This window comes from Artemia sp. Qi Xiang Cuo, chromosome 19 (assembly GCF_049724085.1).
Source record: "Artemia sp. Qi Xiang Cuo chromosome 19, ASM4972408v1, whole genome shotgun sequence".
Taxonomy (NCBI): domain Eukaryota; kingdom Metazoa; phylum Arthropoda; class Branchiopoda; order Anostraca; family Artemiidae; genus Artemia; species Artemia sp. Qi Xiang Cuo.
Window position 1 is genome coordinate 44,695,657 of NC_142812.1, and position 18,975 is coordinate 44,714,631.

General features: G+C 34.8%; 1 protein-coding gene across 1 annotated transcript; it reads right to left on the minus strand.

Annotated features, from left to right (window-relative positions):
* Nucleotides 1-498: 498 nt before the first annotated feature.
* LOC148940899 (uncharacterized) lies at nt 499-1,134 on the minus strand. The gene has a single exon (XM_089105104.1). It carries the CDS (start codon nt 1,132-1,134, stop codon nt 499-501), a length of 636 nt encoding a protein of 211 aa, XP_088961230.1.
* Between the last annotated feature and the right edge of the window lie 17,841 nt (nt 1,135-18,975).

The following is an 18,975-nucleotide window of genomic DNA, read 5'->3' on the forward strand; positions in this document are numbered from 1 at the left end:
CCTCTGCTTTTTAAAATTTATTTTCAAAGTAGAGCTTTTTAGCCTGTCTTAAAAGGGTGTTAAGATTTCTATTATACCTTTTGTAAATATCTTTGTCTGATTGAGATCCAGTTTTAGTAGACCTTTCATAGAGCTCTTGTTTTTTATCCATCGATTTAAGTAGCGCTTTCGATATCCATGGTTTCTTTGGAACATCATAACGTGTACGCTTTTTTTTAACTCTAGACTTTCATATAACATCTGAATCAGTTTATCATGCCATTTACCAAATTCATCATTAACACAATCAGTACCATCAAGGCATTCAAATGACTCATTCATAAGTGTAGTCCTATATTTATATATAGCTTTCTTATCAATTATAGGCTGTTTAACTCCAGTCATACCATCTCCTTGACGACAACAACTATTAGCTGCACGGATCACAATAGAACAGTGATCGGAAACGTCGTTCACTAACACTCGCGACAAGTCGCAGCTAACATTCAAAAACATATTTTAAATCACAGATGCAGAAGCTCCAGATATTCTAGTTGGAATATTAAGAGGAGGGGAAAGGCCATAACTATACATAAGATTCAAAAAACTTCTTGCCTTTGAATTTACATCTTGCACATTATTCAAATCAATATTGAAATCACCACTTATAAAGCAAGGCACTCGCGAATCCGGTATTTTATCCAAAATATTTTCCATTAGGTCCAAAAACTCACCCACATTTCCAGAAGGGGGCCTATAAACAACAACAAGAAATAGCTTCTGCCCAGACAATGAAACCTCTAACACCATTGATTCAAAAATATTTTCTCGATATACAGCAATATCCGGCCTTGGCTTAATATTATATCCATTTTTCACATAAATTGCAAGACCACCGTGCTGTCTTTCCACTCGATTCCGAAGAAACAACCTATAGCCTGGTATATCCAATAATGAGTAGCTATGGTCTTTCAGCCAAGTTTCTGACAAAGCAATTACATCAGGTTCCAGCCTAGATGAAACTTCATTAATATAATTAAACGCACTATTTAAACCACGATACTTCATACCATACATTTTCAGCTCCTGCATAACTTTCCATTCATTCAATTCATTCAGGCACACATTTTTTGAATCAGCACACTCGACATTCATTCCACCCTCAACCTAGTCTTCATTCATGATACCCTCACTCATCTGCGAAAAATCAACACGAGGACTCTCAAGTTCCCCCAATCTATTCAAATTTATCTCAACCATTATCAAACATAAAGGACGGGCAAGAGAACGAAGCGAGAGAAACTAAACCAATTAACTTACCCCAAATTTTCATTCTACCATCAAGGCCCGAGGAAATAATGGGGCCATGACCAAACACCAAAAACACAAAAACCTAAAACAAACAAAAAACAAAATAAAATAAAACAAAACTAATAAACGGTAATAGCCTTATAAAAGGCAACATCCAAATCACTCTAAACTCATATAACTAAGGGCTACTAGCCAAATATACAAAACTCCATCATACACAAGACAAAAAATACAACATAACTTAACGACATACTCTTTTTACCATACATAACTCTTCCAAAAAAAAGATCCATCTTACATAAATAAATATACAAAAAAAAAGTTATAAAGAGAGAAAAAAAAAACAAATCAAAAACAACATCAACACGCAGATTTCATAGCTTCATACCATCCCATTTTTTTTAACTTCCCCATTTTCACAAATACACAATATAGGAGGAACCACCGGAGGCACCCAATATTGGATCCCCTTTCCTTGCAAAATCTTCCTTTTCTCAATCAGTTCCCTCCTAATCAATCTAACTTCCTTGCTTACGTCATCACTCACAAAACCGGGTTTGCTAAAACCTAAGTCTTTTCCTTTCAGTTTCTTCGCATTACTCATAATAGCAAATCGACCTTGATATTCCGCAGTTTTAATCTTTACGAAATTGTCCGTAACTTTAACAACAGAAAAAGATGGAATATCCGAAGCAGGAATTCCGAGCCCATCAACTAGAACACGTTTGACAGTGCTTTTAGTATCTGCACTCGGTCCAATCTAAACATTCCAAAACAGAATATTATTCTTCTTATCCGTATTTTGGACCAACATCGACTGGTTCTTTAACAGGGCAACTTGAGTACAAAGTCCATTTATTATGATCTCTTGCGCATGCGTCTTATCAGTCAGTTTATCCACTTCATCATTAGTTTTGATTGCATTAGCTTCAATAACCGCACACCGCGAACCAAGGTGATCAATTAATTTTTTTATAATCTCCATATCAGACTCTACGGTTTTCAGTGAGCACTTAATATCTGAAACATCTTTTTGTAATGTTTGTAACATTTCTAAAATCATGAAAATGCTACCAGCATTTGTCCTTTCGCATTCTCGGACAAGACTAACATCAAAAGTTGAGTCCATTCCTGAGACTTAATCATAAGGCCTTTTCTGGCCTGTCTGTACTGGAGTAGATTATAACTTAAGGCCCTTGTCCTGGGAACTGTGGGGGAGGGTAGTCATTCTTAAAGACCTAATATCCAAAACTTTCAGCAACGTTGAATAAAATGGTTTTCTAAAAAATTTGATTGGATGTGTTTGGGGAAAAGCTGGGTGTGAGAGTGGTAATAGTTATCCTCAAATCACTTTCAACTATTAGAAAGGGTAATAGACTTTAGAATTTCAGATTGAATGAGCCCTTTTTCACGTTTCTACGACAAAGATTTCAATAAAAACTTAATATACCCCAGGGCATAACTTATAACCCTTGCCCTAAAGACTGCGGGGGAGAGTCTTGCTCAAAGTATAATTTCCGGAACTTTGAACGTCTTGGGACAAACTGACTATCTTAAATTTTTATTGGATGTGTTTGAGAAAAAGGTGGGTGTGAGAGGGGAGTTAGTTGCCTTCCAATCACTTTTGACTATTAAAAAGGGCACTAGCCATTTCTATTTCCTATCGAATTGAGCCATTTTTGAAGTTTATACGACAACGCGTTGTATAAAAACTTCATATGCCCCCAGGTTATAACGTACAAACCTTTCCCTGAGAGCTAAGGGGGGGGGGGGTTCCATCCTCAAAGACCTAATTTCCAGAACTTAAAACTACGTTGAATCAAGAGCCTATCTTAATATTTTGATTGGATGTGTTTGGGGAAAATGTGGGCGTGAGAGGGGGGTTAGTTACCCTCCAATCACTTTCGACTATTAAAAAGGGCACTAGCCCTTTGAATTTTTAATCGAAGGAGCTTTTTTTGAATTATCTACGACAATATCTTTTATAAAAACGCTATATGCCCCCAGGGCAAAAGTTACAACACTTGCCCTGAGAGCTGTGGGGAGTGTCTTCCGCAAAAACCTTATTTCTATCTGGAAATCAGCTAAGCTGAACAAAATGGCTATCTAAAAATTTTGGAGAACGATGGGTAGTGGGCAGCTTTAATAATTCGATGTGTTTTTCACGTGATCATTTATTCGGATTTCTGTTTTAAGTAATTCGTAATACTTTGGTTAATAAACTCTTTTTATGCGATGACATATGTGTAGAATTTCGCTAGCTTTTTGTCTGAGATTTAGCGTTACATTAAATAAAAAAAGTTAGTGTTTTGTGGTTGAAAAGACATTCCTTGGCCGTCGTGCATCTTGGATTCTGCTGCTTTAGTCGTTGATACTTGGGTTTCTCCGAAAAAAGACGCATCAGACTCACTGGAACAACTATGTCCACTGAGGAGTCATACACAAGTTGTGAAACCCTAAGTTTCATGGTGTTTGCTGTCTCGTAAGAATGTGCCGTTGTTATTTTTCGAATCAGCAAGGTAGATTTAGGGGGGGAAGGTCCATTTTCATCGATACCTTTTTCCGTTGGGAATATGTCACATTTTTCACTTCCGGCGCCCTGACTAAGAAGATCCCGTTGAAGACGGTCCCAATTAATATGAAAAATACTGAACGTTCTGCTATATCCAGTACTTTGTTTACTCTAAACTTACAAGGGAGCGCCTTATTTTACCGTATTTTAACAACTGTCCTTATTTTACCTATTTTACCTCAGTTAACCAATTTTACTTAGCGAGTTTCTATTTTAAAGTAATTTTACAACACTAGTATGTAAAAAAAAACTAAAACTACATAAATACAAAATCAAAATTGGTATAATAAACCAAAACTACAAAATCACCACAAGCAACTAAAAGCAATCCGCCAGTGACCGAATCGTGCGAGCAATGGTGTCTGTTGGGAGTTTTTGGATTCCTTAAATTCATTTCCTGACCCGTTGAACAGGTTTGACAAAAACATTAAATTTACTCTTGAGCTGGAAAATCAAGATAGGCTACCGTTTTTAAATGTTTTATCAATAAAGAGTGATAAAAGTGTTTTTTTTCAATCTATAGAAAACCAACTCATAATGACAGGTGTTTAAATTATCGTTCATCTCACCCGATTTCAGTGAAAAAAAACTGTCATACCATTGGTTGATAGAGTTTTAAAAATATGTTCCCCGGATTATATTGATGGCGATCTATTAAATTTGAGATGTTTTTCTTGCAACGGGTATCCTGTAAAGTTTGTAAATGAAATAATAAAGAAAAGGCAGATTAAGCATGAAAAAGGTAATGAAAACGAACGTTCTCAACTTTTGGACCCTACAATTTCCAATAGATACATTTCATTACCTTAAATGCCACTTCTTGGGGAAGAAATCAAAAGAACTTTACTAAAACATAATATTTCAACTTGTTTTAAATCAATAACACCATTGAATAACCTTCTGAATTCTGAAAAAGATATAACGCGTAATATTTTGTCAAGTGGAGTTTATAGCATCGCTTGCCCATGCGGGAAATTTTACATCGACCAAACATACGAGCAATTTGTGGAACAATTTATTGAGTGTTCAATAAATTGATTTATTTGAGCTCTTCTGGGTAATCACCGTTATCAATAGAGGACATAATAGCAGCCTTTTCCTCGGATATTATTTTAGAATAAAACCGATGAAGGAAAACAAAATTTCGGCCCTTTCGTCAAAGTTGCTTCTTGCTGAATAGTCAAAGACTTGGATGAAATGTTCCTGACAGCCGGACAAGGACAAAAACAAGGACAAAAGGTATCAGAATCTTGGAATCTCTCGAATAAAATTCCATTTAATTTATCCGCTAACTGCACCTATGAAAGGGAAAAATCATAATTAAAGGACTTGATAGCTATGATCCTTAATTTTCCAGAAAAGTTCCGACGGAAGGTTATTGAATAAAAAATTATCGTGACAATTAATATCTCTAACTAAATCAAAACGTCCCTGCTTTGAGTTCAGTTTTAGTCTTGCTCATTATTTGTCCAAACTTTATGGGTTTGTAATATACTACTTGGATCTATTATGTTGCCATCATACAAGATTTTGTCCTGTGGTTTTCCTGGGCAATTTCGATATCCCTCAGTGAGAAACATTTGGTTCAAAAATAAGTCATTACCACTGTGTTTGGCACTTTGAAGGTGTTTAGGCGGTTTGTATGGAATTTTTTCCAGCTTGAAAAGGAACATTTGAACAAGTGTGTTGAGTTTCAAGCAGTGAGAGATTTGTCTATAGTAGTTTTGTCTGAGAATGAGCAACAAGAAATATATAAAAAAATAGAAGAATAAAAATATGAATATGAGTTTTCAAAGAGGATTATTGTTTGGATATTTATTTCATTGCGCAACAAGTGAAATTGTGTACAATACTGTATAGAGCAAAGAAAAATTTGCTTTGGATTATTAGATAATTGGATAATATTATAACTGCTGCTGTGGAAGCCAGAGTACGATGGAATAAACGTTTGCAGGTCTGCACGGTCCATCGGGCCACAAGCCACGTAGATGATTGCCAATGCCATCCTTCGGCCTGCTCAGTAAAAGATAAGTGATTTCGGATTTTTTCTCGTTTGTGTCTTCAAGATGTCCTTTAAAAAGTTTGAATTAGCCCTAGCTCGTTTCCAAGGATTCCCGTTATGGTCAGTCAGAGTCCTGCGTATCGTTAAAGATAGCAAAGGCCAAGAAAACTTCATTGTTTTCTGCTACGGAGATCACAAGGAAATTAGGCTCACTGAGAAAAGTTTAGTATAGTATGAAGATAATATAAAGGAAGCGTCGCAAAAAACAAGAAAAAGAGCAAAGCTTGTGTTTGGAGAAGCTAAAAATTCTCCCGAAATCAACAAACAAAGCAAATCGTACGCTGCGCTTGAAATCAGCAAGCCAGCGAGCTCGTCATCTCGGCTGTCGGAGAAAATTGTTGCTAGTGAGGATGAGATTACAAGAACGCAAAAATAAATGATAGAATTAATTACTGAGAAAGTTTTAGAAAAGTACGGGGATAAAAACAGAAAAATAGGGATTCCTTCAAACAATCGTGCGAGATGATAATTAGTAAAATCTATGCCTCAATGTCCCTTGAGTTTACACCAAAGTTTCAGAACATATTACAGTCATACGAAAGTTTGAAAGCAGAAGTTCAAGGGTTGGAAAATCGCGTGGAACAGGTGGAAAGTAGAATAGATGATTTTGAACAAGAAAATCTTCTAGATAGGCTAGTTTTAAATGGTGTGAAGCAGTTATCGGGTGAAGATTTGAAAGCATCAACTATGAATATCATAACACAGAAAATGGGAGTCACCGGTTTTTCGCAAAATGACATTCAGAGTATTTACCGCTACCGTTTAAATATTCTACTGCACAAGGCCAAAGAGATGTCGCACCGGTGTTTGTGAAATTGAGAAGCAGCGAAATGGCAAAGTGAGTTTTCAAGAGCAAAACTAAACTTGCTAAGTCTGGCATTTTTGTCTCTGAGGCCTTAACGAAACGCAGTTGGGACATTCTAAATACGGCAAGGGATAGTTTTGGAGTGCGAATGTCTGGTCTGATTGTTGGCTAATTCTTGCAAAACTCCCAACAGACACCATTGCTCACAGGATTCGGTCACTGGCAGATTGCTTTTTGTTGCTTGGGGTGATTTTGTAGTTTTGGCTTATTGTTTGTCAATATTTTGTTCTCTTTTCATTTATTAATATTTATCTATTCCGAGAGCTCAGCTGCCCTTTTTTAATTTTTTATTTTTTTATTTATTTATTTATTTTATTATTTTTTTTTACTTTTTTTCACAATGAAAGTTATGAAAGTGTTAATTAGATATAAATATATGTGATGTACCAATCGATACCACATCGAGGCTGAGCCACTTGGAAAGTTGCCCGTTTGATATTAATAGTTATTTACTTTCGGATTTTTCAAATGAAGAGTCTACAGTGAGTTATAGACCTTTGCAGTTTAGTAAATATTGTGATTCTTCTTATCTTGAAATTATGCAAAATGATGGTTTTAATGCGTGTTTGTGGAACTGCCATCTTACTTTTTCGTATGATGAGATATTTGATTTTCTTTTGAAATGTAGGAATCTCCATGTTATGGCCCTTTGTGAAATATTTTTTACTAAAGATATTCCTCTCTCGTCTTTTAATTTTCCGGGCTATCAGCTTACCACGAGGAGAAGAGCTTCAATGAACCGCGGTGGACCGGTGATAGTAAGTGACTCACTTAAATGGAACCCCAGGGAGGATCTTTATGTCTGGAGAGAAGGTAAGGTAGAAACACTTCTTATTGAAATTTAGATTCGTATGAGGCTTTGTGTGAGAAAAATTATCCTATCAGTAGTTTATAAACCTCCAAATGCGTGGTATGAGGAATTCACAGAAGGTTTCCAAAGTCTTCTAATGATAGTTCAGAAGTCGCAGCAAGAGTTAATATGTATGGGGGATTTTAATTTTGATCTTTTATCTACAGGTAGTTTTAATTTAGATTTTTTAAATTTTATGGTTTCTAATGATCTTTTTACCGCTGTAACAATTCCTAATAATATCAAGGACCACTCTGCTACCCTGATTGACAATGTGTTTGTCTCTTCAAAGTATATCAGAAAGGCGTTTTCTAATATGTTAGTGAATTCGGCATCTGATCATTTCCCAGTAGTATTTAGTTTAGATTTACAAGTGTCACGCCAGAAAAAGCAAAATAAAATTGTTCGAGCGATTAAGCCTGAAAACATTCGGAAGTTTAAAGAAAAAATAAGTGCAACATGTTTTGAATCTGTACTGAACTAGATAGACCCCAGTGATGCTTTTGAGCAATTTAGTAGCATCATAACTACTGCATTGGACGAAACTTGTCCGCTGAAGACACTCAGACAGAGACCAAATATGCAAAGAAAACCATGGGCCGATGAAGAGCTATTTAACTTATTTGAACAGCGTGACAGTGCGTTTCAAGATTATCTGAGATCTTCAAAGGAGGAAGATAATGCTCATTTTAAACAGCTTCGGAATATGGACAACTCACTAAAAGGAAAAAAAAGAAACAATATTACTCGGTACTTTTTGAGGAAAATAAAGCAGATCTGAATAGAACTTGGAAAATTATGAGTGAACTGGTTAGTGGGCGTCGGAGAACTCAAGAACCTCGAATTGAAATCGAAGGAGTGGTTGTAGAGGATAGACAAGAGCTGTGTGACAAGTTTGCTGATTATTTTAGTAACATTGGAACGAAGATACAAGCGGAAACTAAATATTCCCAAGCTCTTGTTGGTAGCAACCCGTGTGCTGATGGGAGTGGCAAGGGAACGGAAATGGAATTTCGTCCCTTTGACTCATATGAATTAACAAAGATCGACAGCTCGATTGGATCCAACAGTGCCAGGTTAGATGCTGTTAACCTGAAGACTATTCGATCAATTCTGGTTTACATTTTTCCCGTACTCGTACATCTAATAAATTTATCAATGGAGAAGGGAGTATTTCCAAAATTATTGAAAACAGCAAAGATTCTCCCTCTCCACAAAGGGGGCACTCAAATGGATATATCAAACTGGAGGCCTATTTCTATTTTGCCAGTGTTTTCGAAAGTGTATGAAAAAGTTATCCATGGAAGACTTTATAATTACCTCACGAGCCTGCATGCATTTTCTGATAGGCAGTTTGGATTCCGGAAGGGCCATTCGACTTCGCAAGCTGTACAACATCTCTTAGAAAATATTAATTTAGCTTTGGAAAAGGGTGAATATTGTATTAGTATTTTTTATAGATTTAAAAAAAAGCGTTTGATACCGTTGACTTTAGTATTTTATTGGACAGATTAAGGGATTTGAGTGTAAAAGGGAGAAGTTTGGATTGGTTTAGTTCGTATTTAAATGGTAGTTCAGTTAGGGTAAATCTAGGGGAGAAGTTTTCAAAGTTTTTCCCTGTTTCTTTTGGAGTTCCCCAGGGTTCCGTCTTAAGACCCCTGTTGTATTTAGTGTATGTTGACAGTATGCGGTCTTATACTCCTGGTGCGTCTATGACATCTTTCGCCGACGATACAGCACTTGTTGTGGCAGCGAAGACTCTTGAAAAATTGGTCCAGAAAGCAAACAGAGCTCTGCAAGGGTTGAGTGACTTTGTAGGCATTAGCTTACTTAGCATTAGTGCGGCAAAGTAACTATATTCTGTTTAGTCGGACAAGTGTATCCTCAAATTTTCTCAGTGAAATAGCAATAAATGGTGATGTACTAAAGCGAGTTGAGGAAGTGCGTTACCTATGATTCATTTTTGGTCAGAACCTCAGCTGGAGAAGACACGGTGATGTGCTTGCATGTAGGGTAGCCCGTGGTGTTGGGATTTTAATACGTTTTCAAAATTATTTACCTTCTCAAATTTTAGTTCTTTCATACCATTCTTTGATTGCGCCGTATTTAAATTATGGATGTATGATTTGGGCTAGTACTTTTACGTGCAGTTTTAAACAAGTGCAGATTCAGCAAAATAAAGCAGTGAGATTAATTGGTAAGTATGATACCAGAGTTTTAAATACAGAGTCTATTTTTAGGAATCTTAGGATTTTGAATGTAGGTCAGATTAAAGATTTTCAGATTGGTATTTTTGTGTTTCAGAATTTGAAAGGTTTAGCGCCTGATGTGTTTAGTAATTTTTTCGTTTTAACTCATTTTATCATGGATATGCTAATAGAAATGCTGGAGACCTAGTAAGTGAGCCAAGAAGTACGGTTCGTTCTAGCCATGTGGCAAGGCACTCGGGTCTGGTGGTCTGGAATACTTTTCCAAACTCAATTTGGGAACCGGAAAGTTTCCCGCAATTTAAAAACCAGTTAAAGAAGCATCTCCTTGCGGGCAGTTGGTGAGTGTGAGGCTGGAAGACGAGAGAGGACAAATTAAGTATTTTTTTTGTTCTGTTATTAATATATTCGTTTTATTATATTAATTTTTTATTATTTATTTATTTTCCTTTTAATTTTTTTTTATTTTTTTTTTCTCATAATTGATTAGTCAGTAATTATTATTATTATATCTTTTTTTTATTGTTATTTACTTGTGTTTATTTCAGTGATGATTTGGTTAGTTTTATAATTCAGTCAATGTGTACTGGTTGCTTTTTTCAAGCATATATGTGATTTATTTGTAACCGGTCGTAAAGCCGGCATGAATCATTTTTAGTCAAGTTGTTGAATCTTGAATCTTGAAATCTTGTTCGGCAATTATTTGGTTTAAAGCTGTGACACTTCACTATCCTTTAATTTCTTTCCATTTTCAAAACCAAAGTGGGTGATAACAATATAAAAATATAATATACAACTGCTTAATATTTGCAATTTGAAGCTACCTTCATGGAACCACCTCACAAAACTACTGGATTAAACATTTTAAAATAGATTATGAACAAGGAATACGTTATTGCGACATAATTTTATGCAAAACTTTTGATGCTGCTATTCGCTTATGTTTATTATTTGAACTAACCCCTGGGAAATTTTATAGTACTGTATTTTTGTTTTTAAATATGAATTCATTTTTTTAAATGGTACCGTAAATAGGATGAATATTTATATTCCCAGTATCTCTATTAATTGATAAACCTGCAAAATGTGTTTTTTTTTATTTCTAATACTTCAAGAGCCAGTTGTGTGAAACCTTTATCATTGGAAATGGCTGTTGTCTCCTAGAACTGCACAAAACGGTAGCAGCCAAAAAATCTTTCTCGTAGCATATCCATGATAAAATGAATTATGGGAATGGTATTATACCGCAAGCTACTTTAGTGATATTTCTTCGTGTTATCTTGACTGTTTTCTTTCTTTTAAACCCCATATAACTCATACCTGTTCCCTTGTCCTCCGCCAATCTTCAATGTTATACAGGGTTAACTCATTTCTTCCCCCAGCTGTTACCCTTTCTCTGATCTTCATAATGATACTGGAATAGCTCCGCTGGATCATATTGTGGGTAAGAGTTACCTTTATTTAGCGCACTCTTCTATTATAGGTACACATCCACCGTCTCTGCAGCAGTTTTTCTTTATGTCAGGCTCAGGTGGGTACTCTTCTTTTTACGTAGCTCTTATCGCAGATTTATTTTACCTAAACGATCATCAACAGCAGGTCAGAGGTCTCCTGTTTATCAATCAGTTCTACTATGGAACTCCATCCCTCCTGATGTCCCTCTATCTCTTTCTGCAAAGGCATTTCTTACTGGGTCTTTGTAGTATAGTAATTTTTCTCCCTTTTTTCTTTTTCTGAATTCCATCCTAAATTACATATCTCTCTTCATTAAATATATTTTTCAGATTTTAAAATATTTTTTTGATTCTACCCTAATTTTTAATCTCTTTTCTTCCTTTAGATATTTTTTTCAATTATATGTTAAGTTTCCTTCTAGATCCCCTATTTCATAAATGTCCTTGTCTTGATCCAGTGTTTTTATTAGTTTTTTTTTTATATGTATGTGCTTTTTTTATGTGCTTTATAATAGTGTTTTATTTTGTTTTGCTGGCCCTTTACAAGCTGAGCTTCTTGGGCTTGTAAAAACCTTACGTTTGTAATTGTTTTTTTTTTCAGTATTAATAAATTGATTGATTGATTGACCTCTAGCCTTTAAGGGTTATTTTTTCATTTTAGACCACCAGAACATGGGACTAGGTAGGCTGTTTGTAATTTTGACAGCATTACTAATAGGCTTGATGGAAATTTTACTGGAATGGTACCCATCGAAATTTCTATTGCCATTGGAATATTCCAGACTATTGGTAGTAAATAAAAACACTGAAACACCTAAGGTCCTGTGTCTAATTGAAATTGATTCTGATGAAAGTTTCAAAGTAAATTTACGAGAAGACTTTGGTTATTTTACCTTGAAAACTACGGAAAACGGAGAAGTGGCATTGATTTTGACAAAATCATTAGAGACGGAACTTTCAGACACCTACCAAATTCTGGTTACCGCCATCAGTGAACAGGAAGTATTTTTATTTTAAAAAATTCATAAGCATAAATAGTGTATAGAACTACATATATTGGTACTGTATGGACCTTTTCACTCCACACACTCTATGTACAGTGTTAACCCCTTTTAACCAATTAAATAGTTTCTTTTAATAGGTTTATTTATAGTCTCCTTACCTTGTTTAAAAGATAATATTTTTTATCATTGCTATTTTACGTAAGCTCTCATATAATATATTACGATTATGACGTCATTTGTCATCTTTCTTACGATTTTTTTTGTCAAAAATGTTTTTGATTTTGAATATTGTGTTTTGTTAACTACAAAAAGTGTGTATATTTATTAACTTGCTTTAAAACGAGCCCTTAAATAGTTTTCTGTGATTTCCCAGTGCTTTGGTATCTGCAGAGAAGAAAAAAAAGATGCTATCCATGCAAAAAAAAATTGATGAGAGGGTATTAACTTTTTTTATTATCTTTCGCCATTGACTCGAATCAAAAGAACAACATCATCTTCTTTGAAGGAGCTTTAATTCACCCTTAATCACCCTTAGAGGTCTCAAACAGGCTCATTATATAAATTTCCTCTTTTCTCTCAATGCCCCATCAGCCCCTTCGCTGCTCCTTTTTACTACTCCAGAAAAACTTCTCCAACTTGGAACGCTGATTTCTTGGATTACCCTTTAGGTTTGTATTTCGGGAAATGTTTGCCCTGTATCTCTTTTTAAACTTTGGTTGAGGTTGGTTGTCAGTCGGGAACATATGTTTCTTTCTACGGCGGGACTTCTCCTGGAACTAATCTTTTTTTTTGTAAACAGGTTTCCCCATGTTTAATATATTGTAGTACACGCGACAGGGAGACCTACAACAAATAGCAAATGAAAAGAATGTTAAACAAAGTATACAGTAAGAAAAAAGGTATTAACGAGTATGATCAATCAAATAGAAAGCAGACACAATCGAAAGTTTTGAAAATGCTGAAAGACCCCAGGGAGCTAAAGCAAAGAGCATGGAACAAGCGACAGCAAGAAGTACATTGAATTGTAATGAAAATGTTGCTAAACAAAATCTACGGTTAAAAACAAATCAAAAATTACATTTTGCAAGATAATATAAGGATACAAGTAAATCTTAATAGCTAAAGCAAAAGGATGAGAATCACAACAAATTCCCAATAAAAATAATTTACAACAAAATATTTGCTTAGGAGACTTGCAGTAGGGAGAATCACAATGAACCATAAGCAGAAATGGTGCAGACCTAAATCTGCGGCTAGAAGACATTTAACAACGAGCATGATGAATCAAATATGAACCAGACACATGTAACATTTTACAAAATGACAAGTGACTCCGAAAACCTAAAGCAAAGGGCATGGAACATGTGACATCAATAATAACATCAAATCGTAATCGAAAATCTTGTTCAACAAAATTTATGGTTAGACGACAAATCAAAAGTACTAGGCAATCCAGGTTAATGAATCTGAACAGCCGAAAAAAAAAGGCATAAAGAAATATTTCTAAGGTAATGATGAACAAAAATGAAGGACAAGATTAAAAATGAATAATAATTGAATATAATGGATAACAAAACCTGGGTTGACAAGACAGACTTCGGTAATGACACGGGTAAAAGAAATTAGAACTTTTTAACATCCATTTTTTACGAAATCCTTACAGACATTCTGACTGCCTGACAAGACACTTGAAAAAATAAGCCAATTGAGACATTTTTATTGAGATACATATATTGAAAGAATTATTATTATACTTAAAAAACAAAAATACATTTTAAATATCAATTGTTGTCAGTAAGGGAAAGAAACTATCCAATTTCTGAATTCGGTATATCTAGAAAGTGGAAAATCTTACAGCAACCTAAAGACTTTTTCTAGTCATTTCAAATACAATACAATCTCTTCTAAAAAAGAACGATTTAGAGTTCTTTCGACTTTTTGGTAAAATATAGCTCATTATTTCATTTTGGAAAGCTCCTTCTGTGGAAAAATATTAAGTTGAGTTTTCTTTATTTTTAATTTGTATAGTTTTTTATTTAGAATGGATGGAAAGCTTTAGCAATTTTTAAGTTTTTATGAACGATAATACAGATTTTGGTTTAATATTCATATATTAGACAAAAAATTTTCACCACTTTTAATAAAAGTTTTACTATGAAGCTTTGAATGGATTTCTTTGAGGGGAAAATGTTCATATTTTTTGTTAGAAAATTGGTGTAATCTTTATGTTTTATAGGGTTGACAGGATTCTAGTCCTATTACTTCAAAACTCTTAGTATGCACAAATATTAAGCAATCATTCCTCAGGCAATCATGCCTAAGAAGGACATGAATATAACTTCATCTCGTATTAAAATATTTTAAATTATCTCTACAGGTAATACTGTATGAATCCTTTCACATCTCACCATCTGTGTGTTGATCCCTTTCAGGCAATTTCGTTCCTTTTAATACTTTGGATTGACTAATCACAAAAATAATGTTTACCTTTTGTTTGATTTAAAGGTTACTCGCTCAATTTATAGTCTGTCACCGCATTTAATCTGTGTACTTCTCATTATGTGGATGAACACAATACAAAAAAAAATAACAGAAAAAATCAATTATTCTTAGATACGCAGAAAAGTTTAATGGGGATTGAAAAGCAAATGTGAAATCTGTTTTTACTGCCTTTCTTCTGATTTGGATCATCTGGTATCTCCTTTGTACAGCAAATTGTGATATCAGGGATATAATTATAGAATTGAGAATAAATAATGTCTATCCACATTTTCAAAGGACTTCACATTCCTTTTTGGCGATTCGTCCAAAAGACTACTTGAAAAAAATGAGGAAGTATTTCATGTTTCTTTTAAGTTAGAAGACCCTTCCCTCTATAAAATCACCCTGTTGTCCTATACTTAACAACTAAGCCTACCTGAAAATAAGCTAATTCTAGAAAATATGGCTAACCTTCCACGGGAAATTTCTTCCCCACCATGAAAAAACCCTGCAAGAAACATTCTTCCCATGTAAAATACCCCTAGCCTGGAAAATGTCCCCCATAAAATTCCATTCTAGCTGAAAATTTCTTGCAGACGATTCCCTGCTGAAAAATTTTTATTTAGACACTTTGATTTGGAAAGACTTTAATTTCTGAATTTATAAAAATTATTTTGTATCCCCCCCCCCCTTTCCGTGGCATATTTTTGACAAAATTCTACATGTTTACAAATGGGTGCTTCTAACTTTTACAGTGAGGTTCTTGAATACGCTGAATTTGATGGTGTGATTTTCATTGAGATTTCTTCAAGTTTACAGTGGGGGGGGGGGTCCCATTGATTTGAAAGTAAGGGAAACTTTTGAATAATTAGAGATTCTGATGAGTAAAATTAAACTTCAAGTGTTTAGCGATCTGCAATTTAACAAAATGTAGGATCGTTATCACGAACTGTTTGATAATGATAACTTACTATTCTAAGTGTACGCTTCTACTCTATCTACGAATTGGTACTTCCAGTCTGGGCCTTCTTTTCTGCTCTGGAACCTCCATTGATAAGCAAATCGGTTATCACTAAAAGAGGTTTAAATCTAATACTGCCTGGTATTTAATCAAGTGAAAAGAAGTGATACGTTCGAATTCTATTATATGAGCATTTTTGTTAGTCATAGTCCAAAAAAATATAGATGCTATATCAGCGTGTCTAAGCTCGGAGAGTGCTTGGACTCAAATAGAAAGGTAAAACTCTTATACTCAAGGACTATTAGGATGATTATACCTGCTAGCGAAATGTATAATTCTTTGGTGGTTTTGACAATTCAGGGTCAGAAATAGGACTATAAATAAAAGTTGAACAGAGGAAGTCCTTTAGATTGTGAATAAAAAAAACAACAGAATAATGTTTGGTAACAAGGGAAACGATCAAATTGATAGCATTGCTAACCTGGGTTGTAATATTAACGAAGATAATACGGATGATGTTAGAAGTAGAATAGCCGAGGACCAATGTGTTCATTCAGCCTTTGAAAAAAAGAAGATAAATGTCTGGGAACCATGTCTGTGATCCAGGATTAAAATATTGGAAGTTACAGTGATTACTGTGGTCAACTATGTTTCTTAAATGTGCGAATCTTAGAAATAAAGGAGGATTTTTTAAATATTTTCCGGACAAATTTTCCGCGTATTTTTAGGTACCTCTTTGACTGACTGTATTTCAAACAGCGATTTTCCGACATGAGATTTTCCAACAAAAGTAGTTTTATCCCACTTTCTAGAGCTATAAGGAATAAAACACTGAGATGGCAATGAAAAAAGTGCGGATGAAAAATGACTGATTGCCAAAGATCCTTCATCTTTGTGATCTATCTAGGACCAAAAGACAAGGCTGTCCATAAATGAGGTGGGAAGAGGCTATACGAAATCATCGAAAGAAAATTTGAGTTTCCTGAGGAGGAGGGGAAAATTGAGAAGTTTTGAGTAAACTGGGGTAGAGAAGAGATGCACACATCTGGCTTGGCTTCAGATGAAATGGTGCAGTGACTTGTTCATAGCATTTAATAGGTATGCTGCACGTAATTACAATTAGAATATACAACTACTACTACACCTGCTACTAGCAATCCACTGCAATACCAAGCCACTTGAGGCCAAAACGGCCACGTACACTCCTCCTCCCTCCTAATCTATCGAAAGTCTCTCTTTACATCCCCAAGAAAGTTCCCATTTGCCTTATATCTTTCTGTACGTTATCCTCCTACTCCTACCGCTGACGATCTGCATTCCATTTAGCCCTTGGTGGTTGGCCAAAAAGCAACAATTTTTTGAAATATATCATCTTTCATCAGCAGATTTTTGGGTAGCAAATAATCATGAAAATGATACAATTACGATAAAAAAAGAAACATGTTTAGTTCAAATCCAAATTATCTTGGAGAATTATTTAGGTAAGTGGAAAAATTCCAAAAGAAACGTAGTTAAGAGCATTATTGCCCAAAATGACAAATACCCTCTAACCGATTCGCAATTCTTAAAAAAAATTAATATGGACCTTATTACTGACGTGGAACTCAAGACAAAATTATGCGAATAATTAGGGAATTTCAAAGATGTATTTTCCGCATCTGAAGACGACATCAGACTAATACAGTTCAATGAACACTGAATTCTAATGACCGGTAATCCTGTTGCAATACGGCCATATCATATACCGTATAAGCATAAAGAGTGGTTGAAAAATAATATTCACAAATTAAAAAAAAATAAGATTATAAGCCCCAGTATAAGTCTTTATTCAGCACCCGTGATCTTAGTCCCGAAAAAGAATGGTGACCAGAGGCTTATAGTAGATTAGCTTTTTCCGCATTTTGCATCTGTCTTTCTGTAAAACAAGGTGCTTGGAATGCTGCAAAATATTACAAAGTACTCTGGAATTTATCAAGCTCTTTTGCGAATATAATCATCTTTTTTTACTTTGTACTTAAATTAAATTTTAAGGAGTAGTGGTGACTCAAGGAGAGATGTCACCAGAACCTGACTAGATAAAATGTGCTGAAAATTTCAAACCCCCTCGAACTATGAAGGAATTAAGAGGAATTTTAAGCCTCACTGGTTACTTTTGAAAATTCGTATGTAATTTTGCCCAAATGTACCATGAGCAAAATGCGATATATTTAAAATACAAAGATTCTTTCCTTCTAAAGATGATTCTGACAGAAATTAAACGTCCCCTAATTGAGTTCAAATACCGCTTCCAAGAGTCTAAATTCTTAATCAGCAAAAAGAGAAATTGCATTCTAGCTTCAGTCAAACAACGACGCTAGTCGGTTTGAATTTTGCTAAGAAAATTAGTAACAAATTAGATGCTACGCACAATATTTCTAAGGAAGTTTAATCTATAAGAGCCGTGTGAACGTTTGAATCATCAGAAATAATTAAGACAGATTATTGAACGAAGGGTTCGCATCCTTGGGCCACTTGAGCCAATTGTAAGCTAGTCCTCACAGCGCAGGACAAAAAAACTATGCTTGATAGTGGGGTAAAAGTGCTTTTTGGAGCATTTATAAATCAGATTTGGAAGGATTCGTAAAGTAGATTCAGGACCATTTAGATTGAACTTTTTCGATGTTCAAGATTAGAAACTCACTCATTGTAGTATCTAAGCCACCGTTGTGTCACTTGACGTGACCTACTGCTGTTCACCTAAATATGTAAGTCTCAATAAATCTATTGCTTTTTACCTGTGTTTATTTCATTTTATATGTCCATATCTAGCCTAATGATAGCTAATTAGTTCGCATGTCTTCAAGGTAGCGCTTCCAGAGGAATCTGATCTCCAGATAGCTTGAAGAGAAAAGGTCACATTTATATGGCTACACATTTTATTTTCTCTCATTAATTGAGGGTGGCGTAAGCCTTGTTGGCACGATCTTTAGCGCTATAAGTGGCACTAGCAGAGAACTTATAAGGTATAAGTTCACAGCTTCAAGGTATGATATTAGATTTGACGCGGTCAATATTTATGACCACAATTAAGCCCAGTCCTTTTCTTTAATCGCTAAATTTTGTTTATAGCCACAAAAATTCCTTCACCGCTACAAATGGCGCGAGTCGGAAATTCGAGAAAAACTTGCGAACTAATTAGGCTATAAAACTTTGCAATTTAAATTTAATTATTGGAGAGATACAGACATAT

Excerpts from the sequence above, each read along its gene's own strand:
- LOC148940899 (XM_089105104.1), bottom strand. The coding sequence starts at position 1,134 with ATGAATGTCGAGTGTGCTGATTCAAAAAATGTGTGCCTGAATGAATTG.